This window comes from Habropoda laboriosa, unplaced genomic scaffold (genome assembly GCF_001263275.1).
Source record: "Habropoda laboriosa isolate 0110345459 unplaced genomic scaffold, ASM126327v1 scaffold90, whole genome shotgun sequence".
Classification (NCBI taxonomy): domain Eukaryota; kingdom Metazoa; phylum Arthropoda; class Insecta; order Hymenoptera; family Apidae; genus Habropoda; species Habropoda laboriosa.
The window spans coordinates 1,943,460-1,968,081 of record NW_017100218.1 but is presented as its reverse complement, the minus strand read 5'-3'; the positions used below and the strand labels follow the sequence as shown (position 1 = coordinate 1,968,081).

At 31.9% G+C, this 24,622-nt stretch overlaps 5 protein-coding genes across 6 annotated transcripts in view; 2 read left to right on the top strand and 3 right to left on the bottom strand.

The window, feature by feature from the left end:
• Nucleotides 1-889: 889 nt before the first annotated feature.
• On the bottom strand, nucleotides 890-5,367 carry LOC108570893. The gene is made up of 2 exons (XM_017932823.1): nucleotides 2,779-5,367; nucleotides 890-2,556 (listed from the first exon to the last, which is right to left on the bottom strand). The coding sequence occupies exons 1-2, from the start codon at nucleotides 5,303-5,305 to the stop codon at nucleotides 890-892; spliced, it is 4,194 nt and encodes a 1,397-aa protein (XP_017788312.1). The 5' UTR covers nucleotides 5,306-5,367.
• A 1,634-nt stretch (nucleotides 5,368-7,001) lies between these two features.
• LOC108570918 (tRNA (guanine(10)-N2)-methyltransferase homolog) lies at nucleotides 7,002-9,075 on the top strand. The gene is made up of 9 exons (XM_017932856.1): nucleotides 7,002-7,070; nucleotides 7,138-7,203; nucleotides 7,280-7,525; nucleotides 7,637-7,771; nucleotides 7,843-8,106; nucleotides 8,173-8,311; nucleotides 8,382-8,580; nucleotides 8,700-8,826; nucleotides 8,914-9,075. Exons 1-9 carry the CDS (start codon nucleotides 7,005-7,007, stop codon nucleotides 9,073-9,075), a joined length of 1,404 nt encoding a protein of 467 aa, XP_017788345.1. The 5' UTR covers nucleotides 7,002-7,004.
• A 521-nt stretch (nucleotides 9,076-9,596) lies between these two features.
• Nucleotides 9,597-10,968, bottom strand: LOC108570916 (ER membrane protein complex subunit 2-like). Its single transcript, XM_017932852.1, has 7 exons — nucleotides 10,907-10,968; nucleotides 10,698-10,811; nucleotides 10,470-10,620; nucleotides 10,249-10,392; nucleotides 10,008-10,164; nucleotides 9,842-9,937; nucleotides 9,597-9,770 (listed from the first exon to the last, which is right to left on the bottom strand). Exons 1-7 carry the CDS (start codon nucleotides 10,938-10,940, stop codon nucleotides 9,597-9,599), a joined length of 870 nt encoding a protein of 289 aa, XP_017788341.1. The 5' UTR covers nucleotides 10,941-10,968.
• Nucleotides 10,969-12,337: 1,369 nt separating this feature from the next.
• On the top strand, nucleotides 12,338-15,198 carry LOC108570910 (sorting nexin-6). 2 transcript variants are annotated; one of them, XM_017932843.1, is made up of 10 exons: nucleotides 12,338-12,341; nucleotides 12,470-12,520; nucleotides 12,664-12,879; nucleotides 12,961-13,082; nucleotides 13,158-13,294; nucleotides 13,400-13,707; nucleotides 13,782-13,964; nucleotides 14,796-14,859; nucleotides 14,951-15,036; nucleotides 15,119-15,198. In XM_017932843.1, exons 1-10 carry the CDS (start codon nucleotides 12,339-12,341, stop codon nucleotides 15,167-15,169), a joined length of 1,221 nt encoding a protein of 406 aa, XP_017788332.1. In that variant the 5' UTR covers nucleotide 12,338; the 3' UTR covers nucleotides 15,170-15,198. The 2 variants fall into 2 exon arrangements, with proteins under 2 accessions (XP_017788332.1, XP_017788331.1); XM_017932842.1 differs by lacking the exon at nucleotides 12,338-12,341 and having other exon boundaries at nucleotides 12,386-12,520.
• An 8,996-nt stretch (nucleotides 15,199-24,194) lies between these two features.
• The window catches only part of LOC108570907 (hemicentin-2), a 73,881-nt gene continuing 73,453 nt past the window's right edge, over nucleotides 24,195-24,622 (bottom strand). The window contains exon 7 of the mRNA XM_017932838.1: nucleotides 24,195-24,609. Within this exon, the coding sequence (XP_017788327.1) occupies nucleotides 24,497-24,609 (113 nt within the window). The 3' untranslated portion in view covers nucleotides 24,195-24,496. The remainder of the gene's footprint in view (nucleotides 24,610-24,622) is intronic.

Here is a 24,622-nt window from a genome sequence, read left to right as displayed (position 1 = left end):
ATTGATCAGTTAGTTATTATTACCTAATAGTTAATTAGTGTAAGTTGGCAAAAAGCATTTCATCGTATAGTCTTCCTTTATGGAAGTTACTCAAATCTCCAGACAACATGTACCAGTTAATATTTGTTAAAAATTTATTATTATCTTAAGTAGTTACAGTCTCGAGTCATTGTATTTAGCAGACTATATGACGAAAATTTACGAAGTGCAACATACAATGCACAATGCACAATACAACGTAAAATCGTCTTTTTCTTGCAATTAAGACAAATTAAACTTTTTTATCAGACAAAGTACCGCTAGTAACACCAGCAGTTAATTCAAGTTTAAAATGTCTATATTAAAATATCTAAGAAATAATGATAAAAACGAACGAGATTTTTTAAAGAAGTAATATACAGGGTGAATCACCTAACTTAACGACTTGAAATTACTCGTAAATTATTAACTACAAGAAAAAGTGGATGAAACAAAAGTTGCGTGATTTCAAGTGGGACATACATAAAGTTTTAAAGGTCTCCTTGATTTTTTTTTTAAATGGAACACCCTATATTTCTTTACGGATATTAAAAGTGCATTAAAAACTGAGTAAATAAGCATTAAGGCATAATAGATTTAAAGTTAGTATTTTCATACAATTTTCCGTACAACAAATAATTTTCGAGTAATTTCAGATCGACAAGTTAGGTGAATTACTCTGTATGAGATATATTACACTTATTTCGTCGCTTTGTTTTGTGCTTAAATATTTTCTTCATTTCTCAAATGAAGACAAAACTTTTAATAGATAAAGAAATAAGAGGTAAAAGGAATAAGGTGAAGTATTGTTCCACGATATTTTAAAAAATAATGATACTGAATAAATTGGATGAAAAGTCTCGTTCGTTCTTTAATTTTCGGTAGTTACAGGTTCTCGTGCATGATGAATTCTGACATGTTTGTTATGATTGGATTTCGTACCGCTAGATTTTCCACAAATATGACATGTATATGGTCTGGCACCTGAATGTACTCGCAAGTGTTCTTTTAGGTAATATGATCTATGAAAAGTTTTGTTGCATACATCGCATGTATATGCTTTGTTCTCTTCGTGTTCTTTTACATGCCTCAAACAATTATACTTTCGTATGAACTGCGCTCCACAATAGTTACAGGTGTAAGGACGCACGTTTCTATGAGAATTCATATGAGCAGTATAATCACTGTGCCGGTAAAACGCGCCACTACACTGATTACACTTGAAAGGTTTGGTGCTACGGGCAGCGTGAGTCCATTTGTGCAATTGTAAGTTCCACTTAGTACTAAATGCTTTAGAGCAAACTTGACATTCATATGGTCTTTCACCATTATGAACTCGCATATGTACTGCTAAGGAAGATCGCAAATAAATACACTTACATACGGGACATTCAACATTTTCGCTCTCTCTTTGAGCATCTGGAACGAATCTTTTGTTATGAGCTCGGCGCATGTGTCGAGTCAAGCTGGCCATGTGAATGAATCTTTCATTGCAATATGTACATGCTTTGGGTTTTTCATCGTGTGTTTCTTTATGCCAAGCTAATTTTTTCTTTGTATGAAAAACCTCACCACAATGACATATGTAATCTTTCAATTTCTTCTTTATATTCAGATGATGTCTATTTTTGTGCTGAGTTAAATTTGAATATCTACGAAATGTTTCATTGCAAAGATTACACTTAACAGGTGCATTCCCGGTATGACCATTAGTATGTTCGTCCAATTTTTGTTTCGTTAAAAATGCTTTATCGCAAACGGTACACGGAAATGGTTTAATTCCTAAATGTCGTTTCATGTGTAGCTTGAAATTTTGTTTTCTATAAAAATACTTTCCACACTGACTACATTCTAATGGATGTATTTTTAAATGGGCATTAAACAATAAAAGTGAAGGAAATTCTTCATGACATATCTGGCACTTGGTGCTCTCGCGAATTCGTTTTGTTGTTTCTGCAATATGTACTCTTCTATGATGTAGCTGTAATGATTTTTCACTACTAAATCTTTGATTGCAAAGTGTGCAAATCACTTCAATGTTTGATGGTATTACTAACGTTTCAATTTTTTGATCTGTTTCTACTTTTGTAGTCAATTCTGATGATTGTGGAGGTTGAAGTTGATGTAACAGTGGTTGTTGATGATAAACTTGTTGAACATGTAAACCTGGTACAAAAATATCTTCAAACACATTCATACGGCCATCCAGTAACTTAATATCCTTTACTTCAGGTTGATCGGTAGATTCTCTACTGCTACTCGGTCCAGCTTCTTTGTGCGCGGTGGTACTATGTACTCGACGTTCTTTCGGGCATTCAAATACTTGTGGACAATGATAACATTTGAATGTTCTTTTCGTAGGAGTTTTCCTATCTCGATCTAAAAATAAACTTGATGTAAAATGTGTCGCTAAAGATCTGCTATCTAATAGTGGGCCTCCAATTTCATTGTCTGATCCTTCAGATTCTTCCCAACTTTCGCGTGCCATTAAATCGTAAGAGGTTGACATCCGTGATGATTCTTGACCAGTGTATAACTAAATATGTAAAATACATTTATGAGAAAAGTTTTAAGTTCAACTTTTATAAACAATTTTGTTCTATGCTTAACATTAATTTAATACTAATAAGTACATAATAAAATTTTGAATTATACTTGTAACTTTCTTTCTTACTTTAATTTAATAGGACATTTGAATTACTTTATGGAAAATTGATTCAATTCATAAAATTCAAATACTTTACTATTTTCTCAAATCCTGCCACGCAGACTGTTCTGTACATCCATTGCTTTCTTGTTCAGATAATTCACCTCTGGGTGGCATAGTTTCATCAGCTCTCATGTTAATGCTTTTAACCTCTTCATCTGCACCTACTCCACCTTCACTACTTGCCATGGATTGTTGGCTGGTTGCACTAACAGCTTTTTGTGAAGAATCACTTATAAATGTACTAGGAACTAAGATTTGAAGCCCATCAAATTCAAATACATTCATTGGACCTGCATGGGCATCTTCATTTAAACTAAGAAGTTCCACTGATTGCTTTTGTATAATTGATTTAGATGAATGAAAACTTTTTGAATCAGAACTACTTGCAACATCACTAGATTCTGACAAATTTACAAGGTTATTACTTTTATTTGGTGTATTGTATGATTCATCCATTGATGTTGATTGTTGAGAATGTTGTGAATGAATTGTAGGAAATGAACTTATATGCTCAGTGATTACAGATTGATATGCCGAATTCCCTTCCATTTTTTTCTCATTTTCACTTAAGGGAAGTTCTGATTGATCAACCTTTACATCCTGTACTGCTGAAGAACAATCAATAGGATCTTTTTCTGGTGATACATCCATTGCTGCATTACTTTCTTCATCATGATTTATACCATTAGCATCCATATGACAAAATGAATGTACCGAAGCAGGTGAACATGGTTTACTGAGATCTTTTCTGACCCTTAAAACAGATATACCACTACTTACAGATAATGGAGTATGTGATCTGACATGTTCAGAACTCTCACCATATTTAGTGAAAGGAGTATGTGGGCTAGGTATTTCTTCTATTTCCATATCTGCCTCATCAAAATTATCTTCTGCTTCATTCTTTTCATCTTCATCATCTTCATCTTGTAATGTATTTGCATCAAAACCAATTGGATAAGAATTGAGATTTTCATTTGAACCAAATTCTGAACAAACAGAGTAGGTTCTACGAGGTCTCTTTTGTAGAGCAGGTGATGCAGGTGCAGATAAACTGTTTTTATAATGGTATGAAAAACAAGGGCTCTTCTTTTCTTCAGTAATCTCTATATCATTTTCCGAATTTTGACTAAGTTTTAATTCCATATCAGATTTACAACTGCTTTCATGTTCACTAAGTTTTAGGTCTATATCAGATTTACAACTGCTTTCATGTTCACTGGAAATATTAGTTGTTTCATGGATTACACTTTCTATTTTTTCAGAAGAAGGACTTTGCTTTGTATCTTCATTTTTCTTTTGGTCATCCTCAGAAGTGGATTCTCTCTGTGATGTATCATTAAATTCATTGTCTATGATGGTGATTAAAAGACGCTCTAATTGTTCTACTTCAGGTTGAGCTGATTCCTTTATTGTATCTTCTAAAGGCTTTTCTGTTAAGGTACCTTCATTTTCACTTTTCTCTTCAGTGCAAGGAACTTTTTCATTAGTTGCTTCTTCGCTTTCAATTTCTGTTACTATTGGTGACACTTCAGGCATAGTAATTTTATCATTATCATCATCTTCTTTGTAAGTGTGCTCAAATGTTTCAATTTCTGATGATTCATAATCAATAGACTTACATTGTACATCTGTATTAACACATGATGATTCTCCATCATCAATATCTGGTAATACACTCTCAACTTTATCATCTGGTGTATCAGTGACACAAGTGATTGCCAATGATCTTGGAATGCTATCATACTCATTCTGCACAATATGCTTTATTGGAGTACTTGAACTATGGGGTCCATCTTCCTCATTTCCTATTGGAATTGTACTAGCTTCACTTTCATTTTGCTGCATAGAAGTATCTTCATTTAATGATGGAGGAGAAACTGGAAGATTAATATCTGGTAACACTTGTTCAGACTCCTGTTCCGATTCAGGTAAAATTTCAGGTAAAATTTGTTTTGGCTCGGAATTATTTACAGGTACAGCAATGGCAGTTCTACCACTTGTTTCACCAGCCATAGTCACAACTGGCTTAACTCTAGCTGTATTAGGTATGGCTGTGACTGGTGAAATCATTTGAACAGTTGGTATTTGTTGCTGCTGGTACATACCATATGGATTATATAGCATTTGCATCATCTGATTAACTTGTGGAGCCATTGTGTATTGTGGTATCATCATAGTGCCATTATTTACAAACTGCTGATAACTAAATGAAGCAAACTGAGGTGGCATCACAGTACTAATTGGTGGACACTCAAAAATAGGTCCTATAGGATATGGAGATTGAGCTGATAGATGAGAATTCTGTGCAACTTGAGGTGTATTTTGTGGTGCTTGTATAGCTGAAGATGCTGGAGGCGCTGATGATGGTAATAATTGAGTCTGTTGCAATTGCGAAGAATTACTACTAGCTTTGATAAGAGCTTCAATGACTTGCTCCTTTGGATGAGTGTCCAAATGTCTTTGTAAACTGATACCCTCACGCAAATAGAGGGTACATACTGGACAAGCCACTGCACTCCCTGATGTTCCATTGTTTGTTGCATCCATTGTGTCTGAGGTATCTTGTTTGCACATTTAATTTTTCAACTATTACATTGAACACAACCAATGCAATGAAAATCTCTGTAAAATATCCACAATGCAATAGTAACACCACTTTCTTTTTTTTATAATTGACGTCTTTGCTGTTACTGCCGTTGCTGTCGTTTTCGTCGTATCCGTCGCGATTATCGTTTTGGTCGTCGTGGTCGTGATTGTTGGCGTGATCGCCGACGCCGTCGTCGTCGTCGTGGTGGTCACCGCCGTCGTCGTCGTTGTCGTCGTTGCCGTTTTGGTCGCCGTCGTGATGGTCGTTATGATAGTAGTGGACGTAGTCGTTGTAACCCGTAATTCGACTAATATCGTTAACACATATCGTCAATGGCTGGCTGCATTTTGGGCTTTATCAGGCCTGTAAGCACATTAGAACACGGCATATGTACAGCCGACACGTTGCACCAGGCAGTGCCCCAAAAATATCGACGTTCATGGCTACCTGGTTCGTGTGTGCGATGGAGCCAGCAAGGCAGTCGCGGACAAATCAATATCCTATTAAATCGCCAGCCTCCCCTGCTCTTATTAAATTACACCTGCACCATTCACACACGTCTGTAATACAGCACCTCCTTCAAGCTTGGATACAACAACTCTGCTTAAGAACCTTTTGTTTCTCATTCGATTATCGAAACGGCATGTTTTTCGCCCGATTCCAGCCTAAAAACACAACAGAAAACAGTGACGAGTGGTATTCCACCTTAGAATGAGAACAACAAGAAGTGTTACTGCGCATATAGCGCCCCCTCGTACACTGTTTCATTAGCCACAATCTTCCAGATCTACCGATTATGAAATAATCGTTCTCTCTCTTATCGACTGTTTTAAACAATGTCACTATACATTATATTTCCAGAAATATTTCTGCTCTATTTCAATTGGAACTTTATTCTTAATTTATGTAATCTTTTACACGCAAATATGGTTTCTACTCTTTCTAATGCTTTTGCGCATTTCCTATTTCTCTTTTGCTCTTCCCGTAAATGTTCTTTTTAAATTTAACAGTATTTCCTAATCGTTAAACAATTTTCAATAAATCCTATTATTAAAAGGACTGTTATTAGTATGATAATTTAATTTGCTTTTCCTTGATTAGTATCACATGAAATAAATATTAATATTTAATGACAAATTGACATGTATTACAGTAAGTTAAACAATTATACTTAAATAAATGTCTTCATATAATGAGAATGTCGAAAACAGTGTAACGGCATAATTTTTCAATAATAATCGACTCACTGTATTTTATTTATCTATGGTTTCGATTAAGCATGCGCATTGCAATATATTCTGAAGAGCATATTTTTGTGTTGATCACGTTGGTTAAATAGTCTCGTTGATCATAGATTTTATATTATTTGATGTTACATAATCTTTATGTTTACATACAAACACAATTTAGACAATATGAAATAATTTATGTACAAATTATTAAACTGTATTTTGATGTAAATAAAATTACACGAATTAGTAAATTTAAATATTTTATGTTACAAATGTAAATGATTTTATAAAATTTAAATAAAGCATGCAAATTCTACAATTGCATCAGTTTACGCAAAACTCTTTGAAATCAATATTTCAGTATTAAAATATATGTAGTATAGTTTTATACAATTAATATTACAATTTAGATAATGTTATTCAAGCTACATTTGTTAAATATAAAGCAGTAACAATGAGTAACCAATGGAAAAAGTATCTTTTTTGGTTTGCTCAAGAACACATTGATTTTCGTGCAGCTGTAAGTAATATCTTATTTTATTTTTATTTTTTATTTTCTATAAATTCTTCAAAGTTATTCTTTTTAGGAAATGGAATCTATCCTTAGTATGCTGGGTATAAATATTTATATTCATCCTAAATTGTTAGACCATGTAAGAAAATACAATAATTGCATTATTTAATGTAGCTGAATGTATTTATTAGTACTATAAATAATTTTTGTCATAGCCTTATTGGATAGTTAACTTACCTTCAGAGACTGTTGCACATAAAATTTCAAGCAGAGCAGTTGGTGTACGGTTTTGTATGGAATTATGGGCTAGTAGCAAAAGGATTGAAGATTTACACAAAACATTAAAACTGTATCCAATCACAGAAATTAAAAAGTACGGTGGACCACAAAAAACATTCAAAATAATAGTTGAAACATTTTGTAAACATTTTTCACAAAGTGAAAAGGTAAACAAGATTGAGGTAAGTGCATAAGAAAATTACATAAACTTTATAAAATCAAATTATATAAATCTCTAAATATAAAACTTTTGCATTAAATTAACTTTACAATAAGTACAATGTTTATAAAAGGCTTTCAGTTATTTACCATTAGAAGGACCAGTGAGATTAAATAATCCAGATACAACATTATGTTACATAGAATTTTATGGATTATATCCTAATGACATTCCTGAAACACCTTATGAATTGTTTTTTGGTAGATGGGTAAGTATTTTTGTATCATACTATTACATTAAGTTATTACATATATATTATGTTTCATAATGCATTTGTAGATTACAAGTGGACAAAGGGATTTAATTCAGAAACTATCTCTGAAAACCAGAAAATTTATAGGTAATACATCTATGGATCCTCAATTGTCATTGATAATGGCAAATCAAGCTCAAATTCAAAAGGGGGATATTGTTCTTGATCCATTTGTTGGCACTGGATCTTTATTAGTAGCTGCTTCTCATTTTGGAGGATATACATTAGGGACAGATATAGATTTTTTAATGCTTCATGGTCGTACAAGACCTAGTAGAATATCACAAAAGGTAAAAAAATTTATTTTTTATTCACACTGAATGTCATTACTAATCTTTTGTCAAAATAATTACCAGATTAGGGAAAAGGATGAAAGTATTGCTACAAATATGAGTCAATATGGAAAAAGATCATATTATATTGATGTTGTTGTATCAGATTTTTCCTATCCTTTATGGCGTTCTGATATGTGTATAGATGCTATAATTACCGACCGTAAGTATAATTCCTTCTTACCAAATTATAATTTTTCTTGCAAATAATTTAATTTCCCTATTAATTATAGCTCCTTATGGTATAAGAGAAGCAACAGAAAGGATAGGTACAACTAAATCAAATCCAGTAATAGAGGAACATCAAGCATCCTCTCATATACCATCTAAAATTGGCTATGATTTACCTGAAATGTATAAAGATCTACTAACTTTTGCAGCTAAGCATCTTAAAGTAACTGGCAGATTAGTATGCTGGTTTCCTTTATTTAGGTAAAACACATTAGTATAAAGTAGCTTATACTAATAATTGTACTAGTAATACCAAAAATTATTTAACAATATTATACACATTTATTCTTTAAAATCAAATTTAAAACAATATTTTTCAGGGATCAATATTCAGAAAATCAATTACCAACACATCCATGTTTAGAATTAATAGCCAATTCAGAACAAGTACTTAGTAATTATACTAGTCGCAGATTATTAACTTATAAAAAAATAAAGGATCCAGTGGTATCTATGAATAAGTATTCTGGTATAATCGTTAATAGAAATATCAAGAAACGATTTGATTGAATTCTTTACATTTTTTTTTTTTAGGAATCAGACGAAATAATTTCTACAAACTTAATTGATTTTCGAGAAAAATATTTTGCATTACGAAATGAAAGCCGAAAGGAAAAACGAATGAAGAAAGCTGTAGAAAAAGCAAAGAACAGAGAACTTTGGGAACAGAATAATAAAGAAAATGAAAAAAGATGACTCTGTAATTATTTTATGTGTAACAAATGTTTATTTTCCTTCAATTTCATATTTGAGAATATAATTTTTGTTAAACTATTACCTAGTATGACCATACATGCAATTCAAAGAATTCCACAAACTGTGCAGGAATGTATAAATAGATTTGCTAACAGGAAAAAATCTAAAACAATAATAAAATAAATTTTTAATATTTTTAAATAATCATTACAAAAGTTACGAACTTCTATTTGCTATGTTCTACTTTTTTATCTAATGTGATTTTATGCATCTTGCAATTTATAGAAATATGTTCCCTGATTAACCTTCAAATCACTTAATTAGTAAATAATACCTTTCCGTGTTTTGTATAGTAAACATGTCAATATATGTTTATAAGATTACTTCATTTTAAAAGACACTTATATCAAAGTTTCTGAATGAAACAATAAATTATATATGTGTATAGATTGTAAGAAGTGAACAGTACATTTACATTCGTTACGGTACTTAAACTTGTACATACATATAAATTTGTATATTTAAACTTCGAGTTGCAATTGTCCTAATAATCCTTCTAATGCTTTAATATTTTCGTCCGAAACTTTTGATTCGTATTGTTTTTCGATTTGATTAGCTGCCCATTCACTTAATTTTATTGCATCTTTTTTTTTAGAAGAAGTGCATTTAGGTGATGTAGCAATGTTATTTGTTGCCTATAAATGTAAGCTTGTGTTAGAGCTTTGATAATGGAATACATATTTGAATGTATGATCATAATTCTTACCAATAACAAGCCATACAAAGCTCTTATATTGTTTGGATTCAATCTTGCAGCTTGACAAAAATATGCTTTTGCCAATTCCATGTTTTCAAAACCACCCTAAATATAAGTGAATGATTATTTCAGCAAAATTCAAATTTTAAGTAATACTAATTGTATTATTTACTACCTGAGAATATTTTATTTCTGCATATCTTTGATAAATTAAGTGGCTATGTGGATTATGCAATATAAGTTCTTCCATGCAGAATGCAGCTTTAGAATATTCTTGTTCTTGTAAATATAAATCACATAATTCATGCCATGCTTCTTGATCACTCATAAATCTATAGCAGAGAAAAGACATATCCACAATAAATACAGCAAGTCAAAGTTTTAAGGTATAGATAAAATTTTATCAAAATACTAACTTTCTTAAATATTCTGTAAGCTCTTTAATAGCTTCTGATATTCGACCTTTTGCTTTTAATATAGCTATACGTCTTTTTCTTGGTACTGCATTAGTTTCATCCCTTTTTATAATAGAATCCAAAACTTCTAATGCTTCATCATACCTACAAATGCATATTACTTCTTTTATATAATATAGATATATGTAACACATAATAATTTTTTGATAAATGAATATTACATTTCCAAAGCTTCTAAATGCATAGCATGGTATTTATGAACTCTTAAACTGCTAGGAAATTCTTTCTTTAATATCTTAATGCAGTATTCTGCTAAAGAAAGACGACAACAATCCAATGCAGCTATACACACTTGTTCCAAAACCAAATATCCTGTGTAAAAGTCATATAAATTTATCATAAAGATAGTTGACATCATCAAATATTTACAAGAAATCACTCTATCATACTTTCATTGCCAAGTTGGTCAATTTTTGCCATTAGTTTGGATTCCCATAGATCCACAACATCTTGACTTTTACGTTCACTATCTTCTCTCCATGTCCTAAATAAGTCTCTCACTTCTATATATAAATATATGTATAAGAGGATTCAATCAATTCGTTGAAATTTAAATTTAAAAAATTATAAATCATTAGAATATTTCTTATTCACTTACCCTTCCATGATAATTTTTCATATTGACTTGTCATTGTTACTGCTTTAAAAAGATAATGGCAAATAATGTATATGTGTATATATACATATATGTATGTTAAATATTTATGTACAATATATTAAATATTATACAGATACAAAAAATAATTAGAACCATATATGTATTTACAATAAATGCAATATAATGGAAGACATAAGAATATTAATTAACTGTTTTCTAAACAATTTATTGTATTACATAAATTGTAACGCGTTTTTATAACGACAAACAATCTTTAATATCATGAATTTTATATAAATAAATATTTGTGTTTAACTGAAAAATTTGTGCGGACATGATTTACTCTTTAATCTAACCTAAATAACTGTAGGAATGCATATAAAAAATATATGTCAAACTAATATATTAAGGAATTGTAAAATTAACCAAAAAATGTCAAAACAAATATACATTTGTAAGTTAATCTGACAGTTACTAACTATAATACATTAAAAAAAAATTTGAAATTGTACTATAATAAATCGTACTTTGTGTGACAAAAAATTATAAAACATAAAATATTATAAGCACATTAAACTTACAAGGAAACAGTTACAAAATGTATATAGATTTATTGTAAAATTTTAAATAAAACCAATGTACTCGGAATTACAAATTAAATAATCGATCATATAAGTTACATAGATCAATAGAAAACTGTTTCTAACTAGGATCAGAAACTAATACAAGACTACGTGTATAGTTGTTCTTAAGAAATTTAAAATACATAATCCGTCAAAATTGTAAAACAAGTGGAAAAAGTTAAGTATAATATATATTTCATAATTCATTGTAAAAATATATATTCATATTATCATATTCTTATCATATCAAAGAAAACATGATTAACATATAGTTCAATAGGTTTGAACATTTGTTAAATTCTTGCCCTTAAATTAAATAAATTAATTAATTTTCTAATGAAAATTTAGTAACAAGTGGTATTTACATGTTTGACAAATCTATCAAGGAAACATTCTCAAATCTATCGATATTTTTTTTTTTAATTTTTCAAACAATTTTATTGTATTCTATTCCCTGTTTTTACAGCTGATTTGTCAACACGTTTTAAGCATACCGCATTTCGCCATATTATCATTTGATTAAATGTGTTTTACTAGTGGTAACTTTTATCTGGTAAATAATAATAGTAATAATAATTATAAATGTACATTATTAATTACAATAATAATTGTCAAAATAATTCAAATAATAATGATAAAATATTCTAAAAGATTATATATGTATATACGTATATATAGTATAAGAAAAACAATATTTTCTTGAAGTTATAAACTCAAATTTCAGATCGTGCAATTTAAATTATTATCGGTTTAATTCTTATAGTTATATAGTATAAAACAGAACGTGTCAGAGACGCTTGGACGCCATGATGGTAGGTGGAACCTGTTATCACTTGTCCACCGATTTGCCTTTTTAACGAATTTAATACTGTGCAGTTTGAGTTTTGCTGTGTTATAAAATATACTTCATATAATTTTGTAATTCAATAAAATGTTTCAGGACGGCATATGTGATACTGCCGACATTTTAAATAACGTTCCTCCTAAAAAGGTACTTATATTAGTATTTTTTTGATTTCCTTTGAATATGTTAAGTAAAGCATATTTATTTAAAATTAAACTTTTTTCCTGTTTAGTATTCTTGTTTATATTTCGTGCTTATATTGTCTTGATTCTGAAAATTTGTATTTACAGACAATTCATGCTGACAATGTAGACCTCTCTGACAAGTCATTACAGGTGGATATTTCAGATGCTCTTAGTGAAAAAGATAAAGTGAAATTCACTGTACATACAACAACTACATTACCTGAGTTTCAAAAACCAGATAACTTAGTTGTAAGGCAACATGAAGAATTTGTATGGTTACATGACAGATTTGAAGAAAATGAAGAATATGCTGGCTATATCGTATGTTTTCTTCTTTTTTGTTTGTATTTTAAACATGATTGTGCTTCTAAATAATGGGTAGTAAAAAATATGTACCTATAGATTCCACCTTGTCCACCACGACCAGATTTTGATGCATCCCGTGATAAGTTACAAAAACTTGGAGAGGGTGAGGGTAATATGACACGTGAGGAATTTAACAAAATGAAACAAGAACTGGAAGCGTAAGTTGTACAAAAATTTTTATATATTTGTGCATATATATGTACTAAAAAATTTATGTACCTATATTTTTACAGTGAATATTTAGCAACATTTAAAAAAACTGTTGCTATGCATGAAATGTTTTTAACTAGATTAGCACATCATCCAGTTTTTCGAAATGATCATAATTTAAGAGTGTTTTTGGAATATGATCAAGATCTTTGTGTAAGAGGTAAAAATTTCTACTAATTCCTTAAAACAATTTCTGTGCTTTCTTTCATAATCAGCTTTATCATTTTCAATATAAATAACAAATATAAGTTCATTGCTTTTCTAGGGAAAAATAAAATGGAAATGTTTGGTGGTCTGGTAAAATCGTTTTCTACCACTACAGATGAATACTACTTATCTGCAACTGTAAAAGATGTAAATGACTTTTTTGATCAAGAAATGTCATTTTTACAAACTTATCATCATAATTTAAAAGAAGCAACAGCTCGTGCGGATCGTCAAACTGCTAAACACAAAGATGTAGCAGATTCATATATTAAAATTTCCACAAATCTCTTGCAATTAGCTACCACTGATACTGGTAAATTGGAAAGATTTTTAACAAAAATTGCAGAAACGTTTGAAAAATTAAGGGTAAGATTTATTGATGTAATTTACTCCATTTATTTATTCATATTATTTACATTTTCAATGTTGTAATGTAATAGAAAATAGAGGGACGAGTAGCATCTGATGAAGATTTAAAATTATCAGACACTCTTCGTTACTACATGAGGGATACCGCTGCAGCTAAACGGCTTTTGTTTAGAAGATTGAAAGCTTTACACGCATATGAATCTGCAAATCGTGCTCTTGAAAAAGCTCGGGCCAAAAACAAAGATGTTCATGCTGTAAGTACTTCACGCTGTAGATACTTTCATACGGAACCTAAAATTAGCACATAACAAACGAGTGTATATATTATATACATACTTTAAATACTAAATATAGTATATGTATGTATTTGCATACTATGTGATGTTTCACTAGTATCTAATTAAAAATTTAACTTTTTTTGCTCATCAAGGCAGTGGAGGTTGCTGAGGTGTGTTTTTCCCCATTTGTATGTTTGCCGCCTTGCTGTAGTGCAAAATAATTTTAAATGTCATTTTTAGTTTTCCTAAAATACAAGGGTCTCGTATTCAAAGGTTTTAACATTGAAATTTTATATTTCATAATTTGTATACTAATTATTGCTTTTATAAATAAGGTAGGAATCTTTTCACAGGATTGATTCAGTCACTGTATATTGGAGAAAAAGAGAGAATTGAAACTAGATATGTTTTAAATAACTATTTTTTAATTCAATGTGCATGAAATTAATTTGCATGAACCTTTTATTCTTTATGTTAGTATTTTGGTACTGTGAAACTTACATGTTAGGATATAATAATGTTTAAGATATATCTGAAAAATAATTCTATGAATAAAAGAAAAGATAGGTTTGAAAAATTATTGAAAGCAACAAATGTTAAGAGCTATGTTTTATTAATAAAATAATGAAAAATATAAAAAATTTCAGAGCAATATAATCGTGCGACATTGCATGTTTTTGTTTCATTCTTGTATAATGTGTTTAAATAAAAAGAGCTCACCTCTATACAAAATATTAAGTTGTTAAATATTGGTAGTATTACGTATTGACGTGGATTTTTTAATTATTTTTATTTTTATTGGTTCAGGCGGAACAAGCTCAAACAGAAGCATGTGAGAAATTTGAACAAATGTCAGAAAAAGGAAAGGAGGGTAAATGTTATTTATTTATATATAGATATGTATATTTATTTCTCCTTTTTTAATTTGTTTTATAAAAGATTACAATATAATTCTATTACAGAATTAATGGATTTCAAGACAAGGAGAGTATCTGCTTTTAGAAAGAACTTAATTGAATTAACAGAACTTGAAATAAAACATGCAAAAGTGAGGATGCTTTAATTTTTTAGCATATTTTGTACACTGTTGTTAATTAGTTTTTAAAACTCTGGTTTCGTTTTATTTACAGGCACACGCGGAATCGCTCAAGAAATGTTTGTCGGCTTTACGAGAAGAGTGATCCAGTTTGAACATTCTCATTGCAAAGATTACCATGTAATCTATATGAAGATAACAATCTATTTAAAATCATAGCAATGTAATGGTACTGTAAAATATATATTTTTTGTTATCTAGATTTATATTATCTAAAAAGAAGAATCATATTATTAACTGCAAAAGGACTCTATATAAAATTGTAAGGACTGAGGAAAAAGGAAGACCCAAGCAGTGGGATTCATATTCGTGATCTTCAGAGCCCTGGCGTCGTGCTGGTCAGTTGTGCCTTTACCAATGTCGCCACTGTAGCCCTCCTTGGTATTCATGTTCCTTATTTCGATACACTACATGTTTGAAGGTTCCTCGATGCAAAATGTCCTGAATGTTCCATCATGTTTACATGCAAGAAGCTCCTAGTCTCGATCCTCGATTGCCTTGGTAGATACTTGTGCCATTTTCTGATTCATCCTAAATTTCATAATCCCGCAAAATTTGCATCCTAATCCACTATTGCAAATCAATTGAGAATTTACTGCACCTGGGGAGATTTCTTCTTTTTAAATCCACGATGTTTAAGTTTCCCACATTATAAACCAACCGTTCTATCATCGTAGTTCAAAGTCACGTCGACATCCTATGGATGCTGCAACATGGGATCCATACCGTGAAATGTGATGTAGTGACCAACATTGGTTCTCCCTGTGCTTTTCCTTGCTTTAATGTTGTCTTGGTGATTATACGCATGATCAATTCTATCGTATAATTTACTACTACATTATATCTGGGCAGGGTTATCCAAGTTCTCATACTTAGCAAGAAAAAGACAACTGAACCCTGCAAGACGACTACCTTCACGAAATAATTATAGCTAGTGTACTTGGTGGATGTCTGGTTAACGAGTAACATAAGCTATTCATATATATCCATATCCTCTTTGGCAAACAGCATTTCGTAATCTGTTTTAATGAGATCTAACCCCTTCACGAGACCTTATGTGGCAACAGTGGTGTGAACAGTTGCTGATACAAGTACATCTTACTGCCTATTCCAGGTAAGATAAATTCTAAGTTGCACGTCACAATGGTAGTGTCTGTTATGCAATTGATCTCATCTAGAAATATGTGTATGGTTTGTGTCATTGTTGGTAAGGTGCGGGTGGCCAGTGTGGAATAGTAGTTTGAAGATCTCGAGTTCAAAACCGCAACCGCCCAGGATCTTCCTTTCGTTTTCTCGATTCCTGCATATGTTACAATTGTTTATGCTTAAAAAGCAGTTATTTTTTTTTAATACTGTTTTTTAATCAAATGTTTCATCAGGAATGATGTATTAAAGGTATCGAATCTTATCGGGTTCTTTTGTGGATTTAAATTAGTCTTTTACAAGATACAAAATTCTTTGTATTCTATGTATGTCGAAAGTATGTATAAGGTGTTTCTTAATGTGTGCTACATTCGGGAAATAAGAGATTCACGATGTGAAAATGAGATAACCTAATATCATGAATATATTTTTGAAAGAAAAAAAAAAATAATTGCAAGAATTTGGAGATTTTATAAAACTAATTGTTAAGAGCAATGATAAAGTTTGTGTATATCTAGTATATACTAGAACGTACATGTACATATATAGCAAACGTTTTAAAGCTAAGTATTTTAGAAAATATAATGTACTATAACGTGTTGTAATTATGTCGATGTGTTGTATATTTCAATTTGATCAATGATTGAGAACATTAACTATTATGGTAAACTATAAAAATACCAAGTATTATATTTTTATTTAAAGAATCTTTTATTTCCAAAATTTATCACATTTTATAAAACGTCCTGTACACGACAATTTTATGTATACATGCATGTATACATAATGCGCAAGTCACCTAAAAGGGAGCACTTGAGCAATCTCATTGCAATTAAAACAGAAAAAGGGAGTACTGTTGATTTATTCAAATTATGAATATACAGCGAAATTCATAACGAAGAAAAAATATTTCGAAAGATTTTTTTTTTTTTAATATTTTTCAAATCTATTGCAAAATTTATATAAAGTAGCACATGTAAACTTTTAGATGTAGATTAGCGTGTTGTATACTGTTAAACCAATTTACAATATTTTTGTTTTGTTCAATAAAATATAGTTATACGAACGTAATTACGAGTAAAGGGATCTTGAAATTAGATAATCACAGATGATCTGATTATACGTGTCGGATATGGTAAGCGTTTACTAAATGAATCATTGATATCTGCCAAAGATAAAAACTGAGAGTAGTTAAAGAGAGTAAAGTAAATGTATAGACAAAATTTTATGTTTTTTATTAATTTGAAATATTCTCTTCTCTATTATACACGATTGCAAACATTCACTGAGAGAATCATTAAGTGGAATTTATTATTTAAGGTCTTAAGAATTAATTTAAAATATCGCCATAATGATCTACACATCTACACATGATCTTCTATTTTAGTATTAATAAATCGTACCTCCAAAGTTGCAAAAGATTATATTATTAATCACTTTCAAATCTGTTTATCATGCATATTCATGATTCTCATATCGCAATTATCACGCATACGTAAAAATTGCCATGAACACTTTTTTTTTCTTTTTTCTTTTTTTTTTTTCCCGAATAATCAAGTAAAAGATTCCTTTGATGCGTCTTCTTTCTATATTCTTTCTCTCTAGGAAAACTGATTACGATCCGTGTGCAATAAACAATATTTTACATATTGTACTTATTGTTATACATCAAATGTTTATGAGATAATTATACTTGGATTCCTCTGAAGGATTTGTATCAACGGATCAGTAGATGAACTTATACTTTTTATTAGATTTTTTTACTTTTTTACAGTAAGATGCTAGTTAATCTTAAGGTTCCGGCAAAATTTGATCTGTTGGTAATGGATTAGTAAGTCGAGCACAACAAATAATTCGAAGTCATTAATTTAAGTTTCTCTTATTTTCAATGTTCACCTTTTGATGGAATTCCAAAAAACAAGATTAGATTTCTAGTTTATATTATATGATGTATGAAAACTAAAAATTGTATTGTATCTATATAAAAGTTTACTGGTATGTTAAATTTTGTAATAAACTGAAAAATACTTTTTAAATCTGCCAATGTTTTTTTCAGGCTATCTATGCATTGCAATTACAATTCTTTAAACATTTTCTCTTGATCTGAAATTTTCGTTTTATTTTTAATTACAGACTTCACTGCAATAATGTGAACAATTTCAATTTCTTCCACTTTAATTGCCGAGTCTATCATATCTTGATATTATTAATTTTCGGTGTACATTACGTTCTGTATTCGTTAACTTTGTCGGAATTGAGAAAAAACTTTCATCTTGTTACCGGTACTTAATTATATCGAAAACTTTTGATTCGTAATATATTACTGATATGATTACCACGTTTACCATTGAACATATTTGTTTTTAATTATTCTGATTGATAAAAACAAATTAACAGCCTTCTTAATTTTATTATGAGTTCCGTAATATTTCACAATTTTTCATATAAGTGTCTTTTATATCGATTCATGATATCCTTGAAAAAAGTAAAACGTTGAACATGCATAATGTACTTAAGTTCTATGCAACATTTCTTTCGAATCTCTCAAAATCGTGATAGCAGATTTTCAGCTTTTATATTTCGATTGAAAATAACAATTCTTCAAACCTCATAATCTTATAAACAGTTAAAATGTAAATTTGCGTCAAGTGTTCAATTTCAGATTTATTCTCTTTGTTGCACGTTAAAAAAAATTATTTTATAATTAATTATAATCGTTAATTACACGATTAATTTCTCTGAAGTTGAAAAAAACAATTGTTTTATGTTACCATGAGAAACGTATTTATCTCTCGTTGTGCAACGAGACTTTTTCTTCGCTGGAAAGTTGAACAGTATTATGACGGAAAACTCCTTGAACTATTATTGCTGTTATCAAACTGTCGAGCATTCATTGCGCTGTAACGTGAAATGTTTCTACCTTTATAAGTGAAACACGCGATAAAAGATATTTTCTTTCGTTTTAATAATACGAAAAAATAGAATAACACGAAGAAAATAATATTTCATAAAAATGAAAGAAAAAAAAAGAAACACCTTCTCGTGTAAGATCTCAAACTATTAAACTTTCCTTCGAGCGTTCTCCTTAAGTTTCCTCGCGACTAATATAATTACTGCCATTGCTAAAACGAAGTACCTAATTCACCATGAGAATAACAAGAAAATATGTATACACGTCAGACAAGTGTGTTTGTGTAAAGAAAAAATAATGGGCTCACCTTTTCTTCTCCTGAAGTATAATGCAGGTGTTCTTAACGAGGAAATATCCATGTTTCCTTGCGGGTGCAGGATAAAAGGGGGGTTCCAGGAGATGCGGGGTTAATGGTATAATTTAAACACAGAATCTCTACCCGTTATATTTTTTATCAATCCGTTTCCCGACAACCTAGAAAGCACAATCAAAAAACTGATCAGTGTGGTCGTTGAATTGCTCTTTTGTTTTTTTTTTCTTTTCCTGAGGACAGTAGCGAATCGAGCCACTTGAAACGAGCCGATTAAGGGATCCGGGATCTTTGAGACAAGTTAAGAACTCCTGCGCCAATGAACGTCATAGAATACATCGGCTAAGGATTCTGCAATTTTATTGAAATTCGTTGAGATTTCTCTTGAACGAAACTCACCTTCGATTGTTTCGTTTAGATCACACGGGACAGTCAGTGAATATCGTGGGGATCATTTTTCTTTTTTTTCTTTTTATGAATTATCAAAAGGAAGTAAAACCGTCAGAAAACTTATGGTGTCTTTCGTATTAATTTATGGATCAAGGATACGATAGTATCACCGTGAAAATGTGGAAACACTTTGCTATGTTTATTGATCGGTTTTACTTGAATTTGATACGATCGAATAAAATCGTCTCTCGTGCATACGGTTCAAGTATCTTAACTAGGGAATTTTGTTTCGTTCGAGTGACTGTAATGAGACAGTTTACCACAGGTGCTCATTGCGTTTAACCAATCACAGGGGAAGCAATAAGCTGTATTCTTATTGGCCACTATATCACACGTTGATCCTCGACGTACAAATGAATTTTGACAATAAATTTATCGATCGACAATGAATTTTTCTTCTCATCTAATTATTCCTCATCATTTTTTTTTGTCTTCTTCACATTCGATAATGTTCCGCTTGTACACGCAACCTGTTCGATCATGGGAACCATCTACAAACGAGCTGTGTTATTTTTTTTTCTTTTTTCTTGTTTCTTTATAATTAGGACGACGTAGTTGGTCTTTTATAATAATCAGACTTATATTACACGCATGCAACCACGCACGCAGGTACACGCACGTGTAGGCTCCGGTGATTCGTTACGGTAACTAAAAGATATTGTCATCGAGACCTTAACGAAGACAATTGCTACCTGGTTCAGATTGATTTACTTCTAGATTTTCTTTCATCACATTCCTCTTCCATTCCTTGTGGTTCTTTTTCCCCTCCCCTTTGATGGCTTTCTATCGTTGCGGTCGTGTGAATTCGACAGAGCATAATTACAGACACCAAAGAGTCGATATTTTATATTGTGGATTTTATTAAAATTCGGTTTCAACGGATTTGCGAATAAATGTTCGAAGTAAAAGGACACAAAAGTTCGTAAAAAGGCGGGCGAACGTTAAGCAACGTACGAAAGTTTTTTTCGTTTCTGTCTTTTTTTCATCGTGTATATGTGTGTGTTCCTTGTTTGTGTATGTGTGTGTGTGTGTGTCTGCTACGTATCGAGTTACACAAACGCCTATCTAATTAAAAAAATCAGACTATCGACACGAGACCGATGACATATCGATTATTTTCTCCTTTTTGCTTTCTTTCATACAGCGAACTTAAAAACGTTACAGAATATCAAAGGTGTTGGTATCGTGCGACGCGCAGTAGTAGTACACAGAGATTTTCTATGGCAGATATACTATCGATGCTTGAGATGTACACGCAGAACGCGTAAATATACGTGATCAAATCTTTTTCGAGTATTAAAGTCTTATCGTTTATTATTCTACTGATCTTACGTCTCTATTTTTAACTTGTTTCCTTATTTCGTAAGAGATCAATCTCGTTGAATGATTAATCCCCCCCTTTCTCTCTCTCTCTCTTTCTCTTGCCCTTATGCGTTGTTCGTTTATCCTCCAGAAGATTCAGATGAAATTATACCTTGAAAAATATTCAAGGTCCGTGTCGTTCCTTCGATTCAACGCATACATACAATTCTCTTGCTTAATTTAACCTAACTTTTTAGGTAATTATTAAGTAGTTACGATCGATTCTAAACTTTTTAGGTCTCTTGTTAAAAGGGGTTTTGGAGAGGGGATATTTCTTATTAAATCGAGAATTAAACATTCGTGGAAAAGTATTTTCGCAAATGATTCCGCATGACGTGAAAAAAGAAAGGAGGCGAGTGAATGAATCGATCGAAATAAAGTTCGTGTGCCGTGGCTTCTTTTATTATATGCCTCTTCTTATTCACGTCCATCGTCCACGTTTCCCTGTTCAATCGATACCGGTGTCACGCGACACACACGCGAACCTATTCACGTGAATCGTTACTCGTAATAAGAAACCTCGTCGTACATGTACATTCGGAGCTTCTAGTAGCTGGTACGCAGATTTGCCTCGAAACAGTTGTAAAATCGAAATTTATGAAACGTTTAGCCTGAAGGATTTTTCCTACGTCAAGCAATATGGCAGTTTCTCGTTTGTCCTGAATTCTAACCAAACTTTCGCGTTACATTTCTACGTATAATACTTGTCGTTTGATCCCTGTATTTTAACTTTTCGTCCGCATTTCTATCCCTCCACTTTTACACGATCTCTTTATTCGGTTCTTTTCTTTCTTTTTTATTCGATTTTGAAGAATGAATTTTTAATGACAAGGATTTGTTAATTATGATACGTTTCGAAAATAATCACCAAGTGCAGACGGAACGTTCACATTGTGTACATTATGCAGAGATGTGAAGTTGGCTAACGCAAAGAATGCGGTTCCTGATTGGTTGTAATGTAAACAGGCCCATTATCGTTTACACAATCATAAAGACAGGGCATATGTATTTTTGTCATAGGCCGAAACGATCGCATCTCAAATTGGAAAATATCGTATCGTGTAACGAAAAGAGAGAACAGGACATATCGAGATTAAGTATCGAGAATCGATTCGAGATCCATAGAGGGATAGTGAATGATGCAATGAACTTCAAAGCAATAACGTATTCGCGGTAGATAGTGAAATGTGTATCACTCGCGGATACAAAAATTCTGATACTATGTCAGTGTGTGCTACTAAGAACCTAAAAGTGTAGATTTCAGAGGAGGGTCACAGTTTCTTGAAAACGGGATCAGGCGGAGTACCCCTCTTGTCCCTTGTGCCATCACGGTAGCCATCTTTTCATCTCTGCACGGTACAACTAGAGGAAGTCGAAGTGATTAGCAAGTACGTGAAGTTTAATAAAAAATAATTTTCGAATTTTCTCGTGCACGACTTGTTTTCTTTATCCTCGGCCTTTTGAAGTGTAATTACAGTTACACGATATAAAAAAGTGTGTGTACTCGACCTCTATAATTTGTCGATAGGTTATCTCAGGTAAAATTTTTCACGGTAAATTATTTAAAAGGATGTCACTGTTCTCTGAATATGTTCTATCGTTTATCGTACACGAAGGCAGTAGTAACACGTGTAACTAATCGCAGTGAAGAACACGAGAAATGCACATACGGGATATCGATCTCGCGATTACGCTTTGCATGTATGAAACCACAGAAGGTAGGTTAGATTCGCGGTGGATAAGATGGAATTGAAACGTCGCGAGAGGTGATTAATTACAAGAACAGTACGAAAATCGAAGGTGAAGGGCCGAGAGTTGCTAAAAGGTACGTTAAACGTCTCGCAAATTCAAGACGATGCTCGGTAACGCCGTCAATTTCAAACTTTTACTTCGTAAAACGCTCTCGTGTCTGTTGCCATATCTCATCGTCGGTGGTTGAACGAAAGCGGCGCAAAACTTGTGGAAAACTGCCACGACCGTAGAATCGCTGCCTCGTGATCATTAAATCGAAAACTTATCGTAACTTTAAAGAGGATAAACGCGTTTGTTGAATGTGTGTGAATGTTAAAATTGATATCGGCGTTACACAATTTCTAATTCGCTGTCGAAGAATTAATATGGTAACAGTAGTCGATTTGTTTATTTTTAAACCGATTAAATAGTGAACGTAGGCGCCGCCGGTAACGTAAAACGAAGCTCTCTCGGTGGAAACTTCATGCTCGTGGTAATCGAATCTGTAAGAGAATATAGTATATGTCGTTGTAAAAACTGACACGATCACTCGTTTTTTCATTCATTCATTATTTCTTGTTTTTTTTCCTTTTTTCTTTTCTTTCATGTAGTTTAATCATTGAACCTTCCACGTTCGCAAAACAAGACATTATAATAAACAAGGATATAGTGTATCTACGAATGTGTCAACGATAAGATTCTATTTATAATATGTACTTAAATTTATTGCACTTTATTTATTCCTTGGAGGATTAAAACTAAGAATAGTGCTTCCTATTCCGACACGCGCGTCGCGTTTAATTTGGTTGACGCGCTGTTCCGTTTTCACTTGTTGCGGAAAATCACATTCTCCGTAACGGTTCTCCGCGTGACGGGAGCAAGATTCGACTCGTTTAAAATTAGGATAGACAGCAGGGGAATACAGAGAAGAGGGAAGAGAGAAAAGAGAGAAAGAGAGAGAGAAATTGTAACTCACCCGCGAGTATTCTTAATAATTTAGGTCGCACTTAATTACGTGGACACGCGCAGAACGATCTACCATGAAAATCTCGTATGTCGAAATGATTCAGCCGGCGGCAATCTCGGCGGTGAGACGAAATACAAAAAGAAGAGAGACGAAAGAAAAAGAGAGAACCGAGGGTTCGTGATGACGGTAAGTACAGGAAGTACGATAAGACGGTAACGATTATACCGAACGGCGGCTAATTAAACGTGGCGGAAAATGAAGAAAAAGAAAAAGAAAGAGAAAAAGATAAGGGAGAACTCTACGTGGACGATATGGGAAAAATTGAAATAGCAAAGTGTTGCGAAGGATCCCTCACGAGGAAGAACAAATGTACGTAGTGGGTGTAAAATAAATGGTGTTACGCGGTGGCATGACGATGTCCAGTTTCAAAGGGAAAGAAGGATAGTGAATAGAGGGTTAAAATCGCAGAATAGTAGCCTATCTATCACAAACGGAAGTAACGGTATAATAATTATGGACATATCGAAGAGAAACGCGCTTATCGCGTTAAAACGGCTTCTATCGCAATGGTGACAATTAGTACTAGCAATTCACAGAAATTTCTCTCCGCGGCTGACGTCTTGCGGCGCTGTATGGCGGCCATTTTGTCACCTGAAACGTTCAA

Bases quoted from the DNA above. Each gene is read 5' to 3' on its own strand.
- LOC108570918 (XM_017932856.1), top strand. From the start codon at position 7,005: ATGAGTAACCAATGGAAAAAGTATCTTTTTTGGTTTGCTCAAGAACAC. The intron at 7,071-7,137 runs GTAAGTAATATC...TATTCTTTTTAG, and splicing joins ACATTGATTTTCGTGCAGCT to GAAATGGAATCTATCCTTAG. The intron at 8,312-8,381 runs GTAAGTATAATT...TATTAATTATAG, and splicing joins AGATGCTATAATTACCGACC to CTCCTTATGGTATAAGAGAA.
- LOC108570893 (XM_017932823.1), bottom strand. From the start codon at position 5,305: ATGTGCAAACAAGATACCTCAGACACAATGGATGCAACAAACAATGGA. The intron at 2,557-2,778 runs AGGATTTGAGAA...TTTTACATATTT, and splicing joins TACAGAACAGTCTGCGTGGC to AGTTATACACTGGTCAAGAA.
- LOC108570910 (XM_017932842.1), top strand. From the start codon at position 12,461: ATGTTTCAGGACGGCATATGTGATACTGCCGACATTTTAAATAACGTT. The intron at 12,880-12,960 runs GTATGTTTTCTT...ATGTACCTATAG, and splicing joins AAGAATATGCTGGCTATATC to ATTCCACCTTGTCCACCACG. The intron at 14,860-14,950 runs GTAAATGTTATT...ATTCTATTACAG, and splicing joins GTCAGAAAAAGGAAAGGAGG to AATTAATGGATTTCAAGACA.
- LOC108570916 (XM_017932852.1), bottom strand. From the start codon at position 10,940: ATGACAAGTCAATATGAAAAATTATCATGGAAGG. The intron at 10,165-10,248 runs GTTAGTATTTTG...TCTCTGCTATAG, and splicing joins CTTACAGAATATTTAAGAAA to ATTTATGAGTGATCAAGAAG. The intron at 9,938-10,007 runs GTAGTAAATAAT...ACTTATATTTAG, and splicing joins CAGAAATAAAATATTCTCAG to GGTGGTTTTGAAAACATGGA.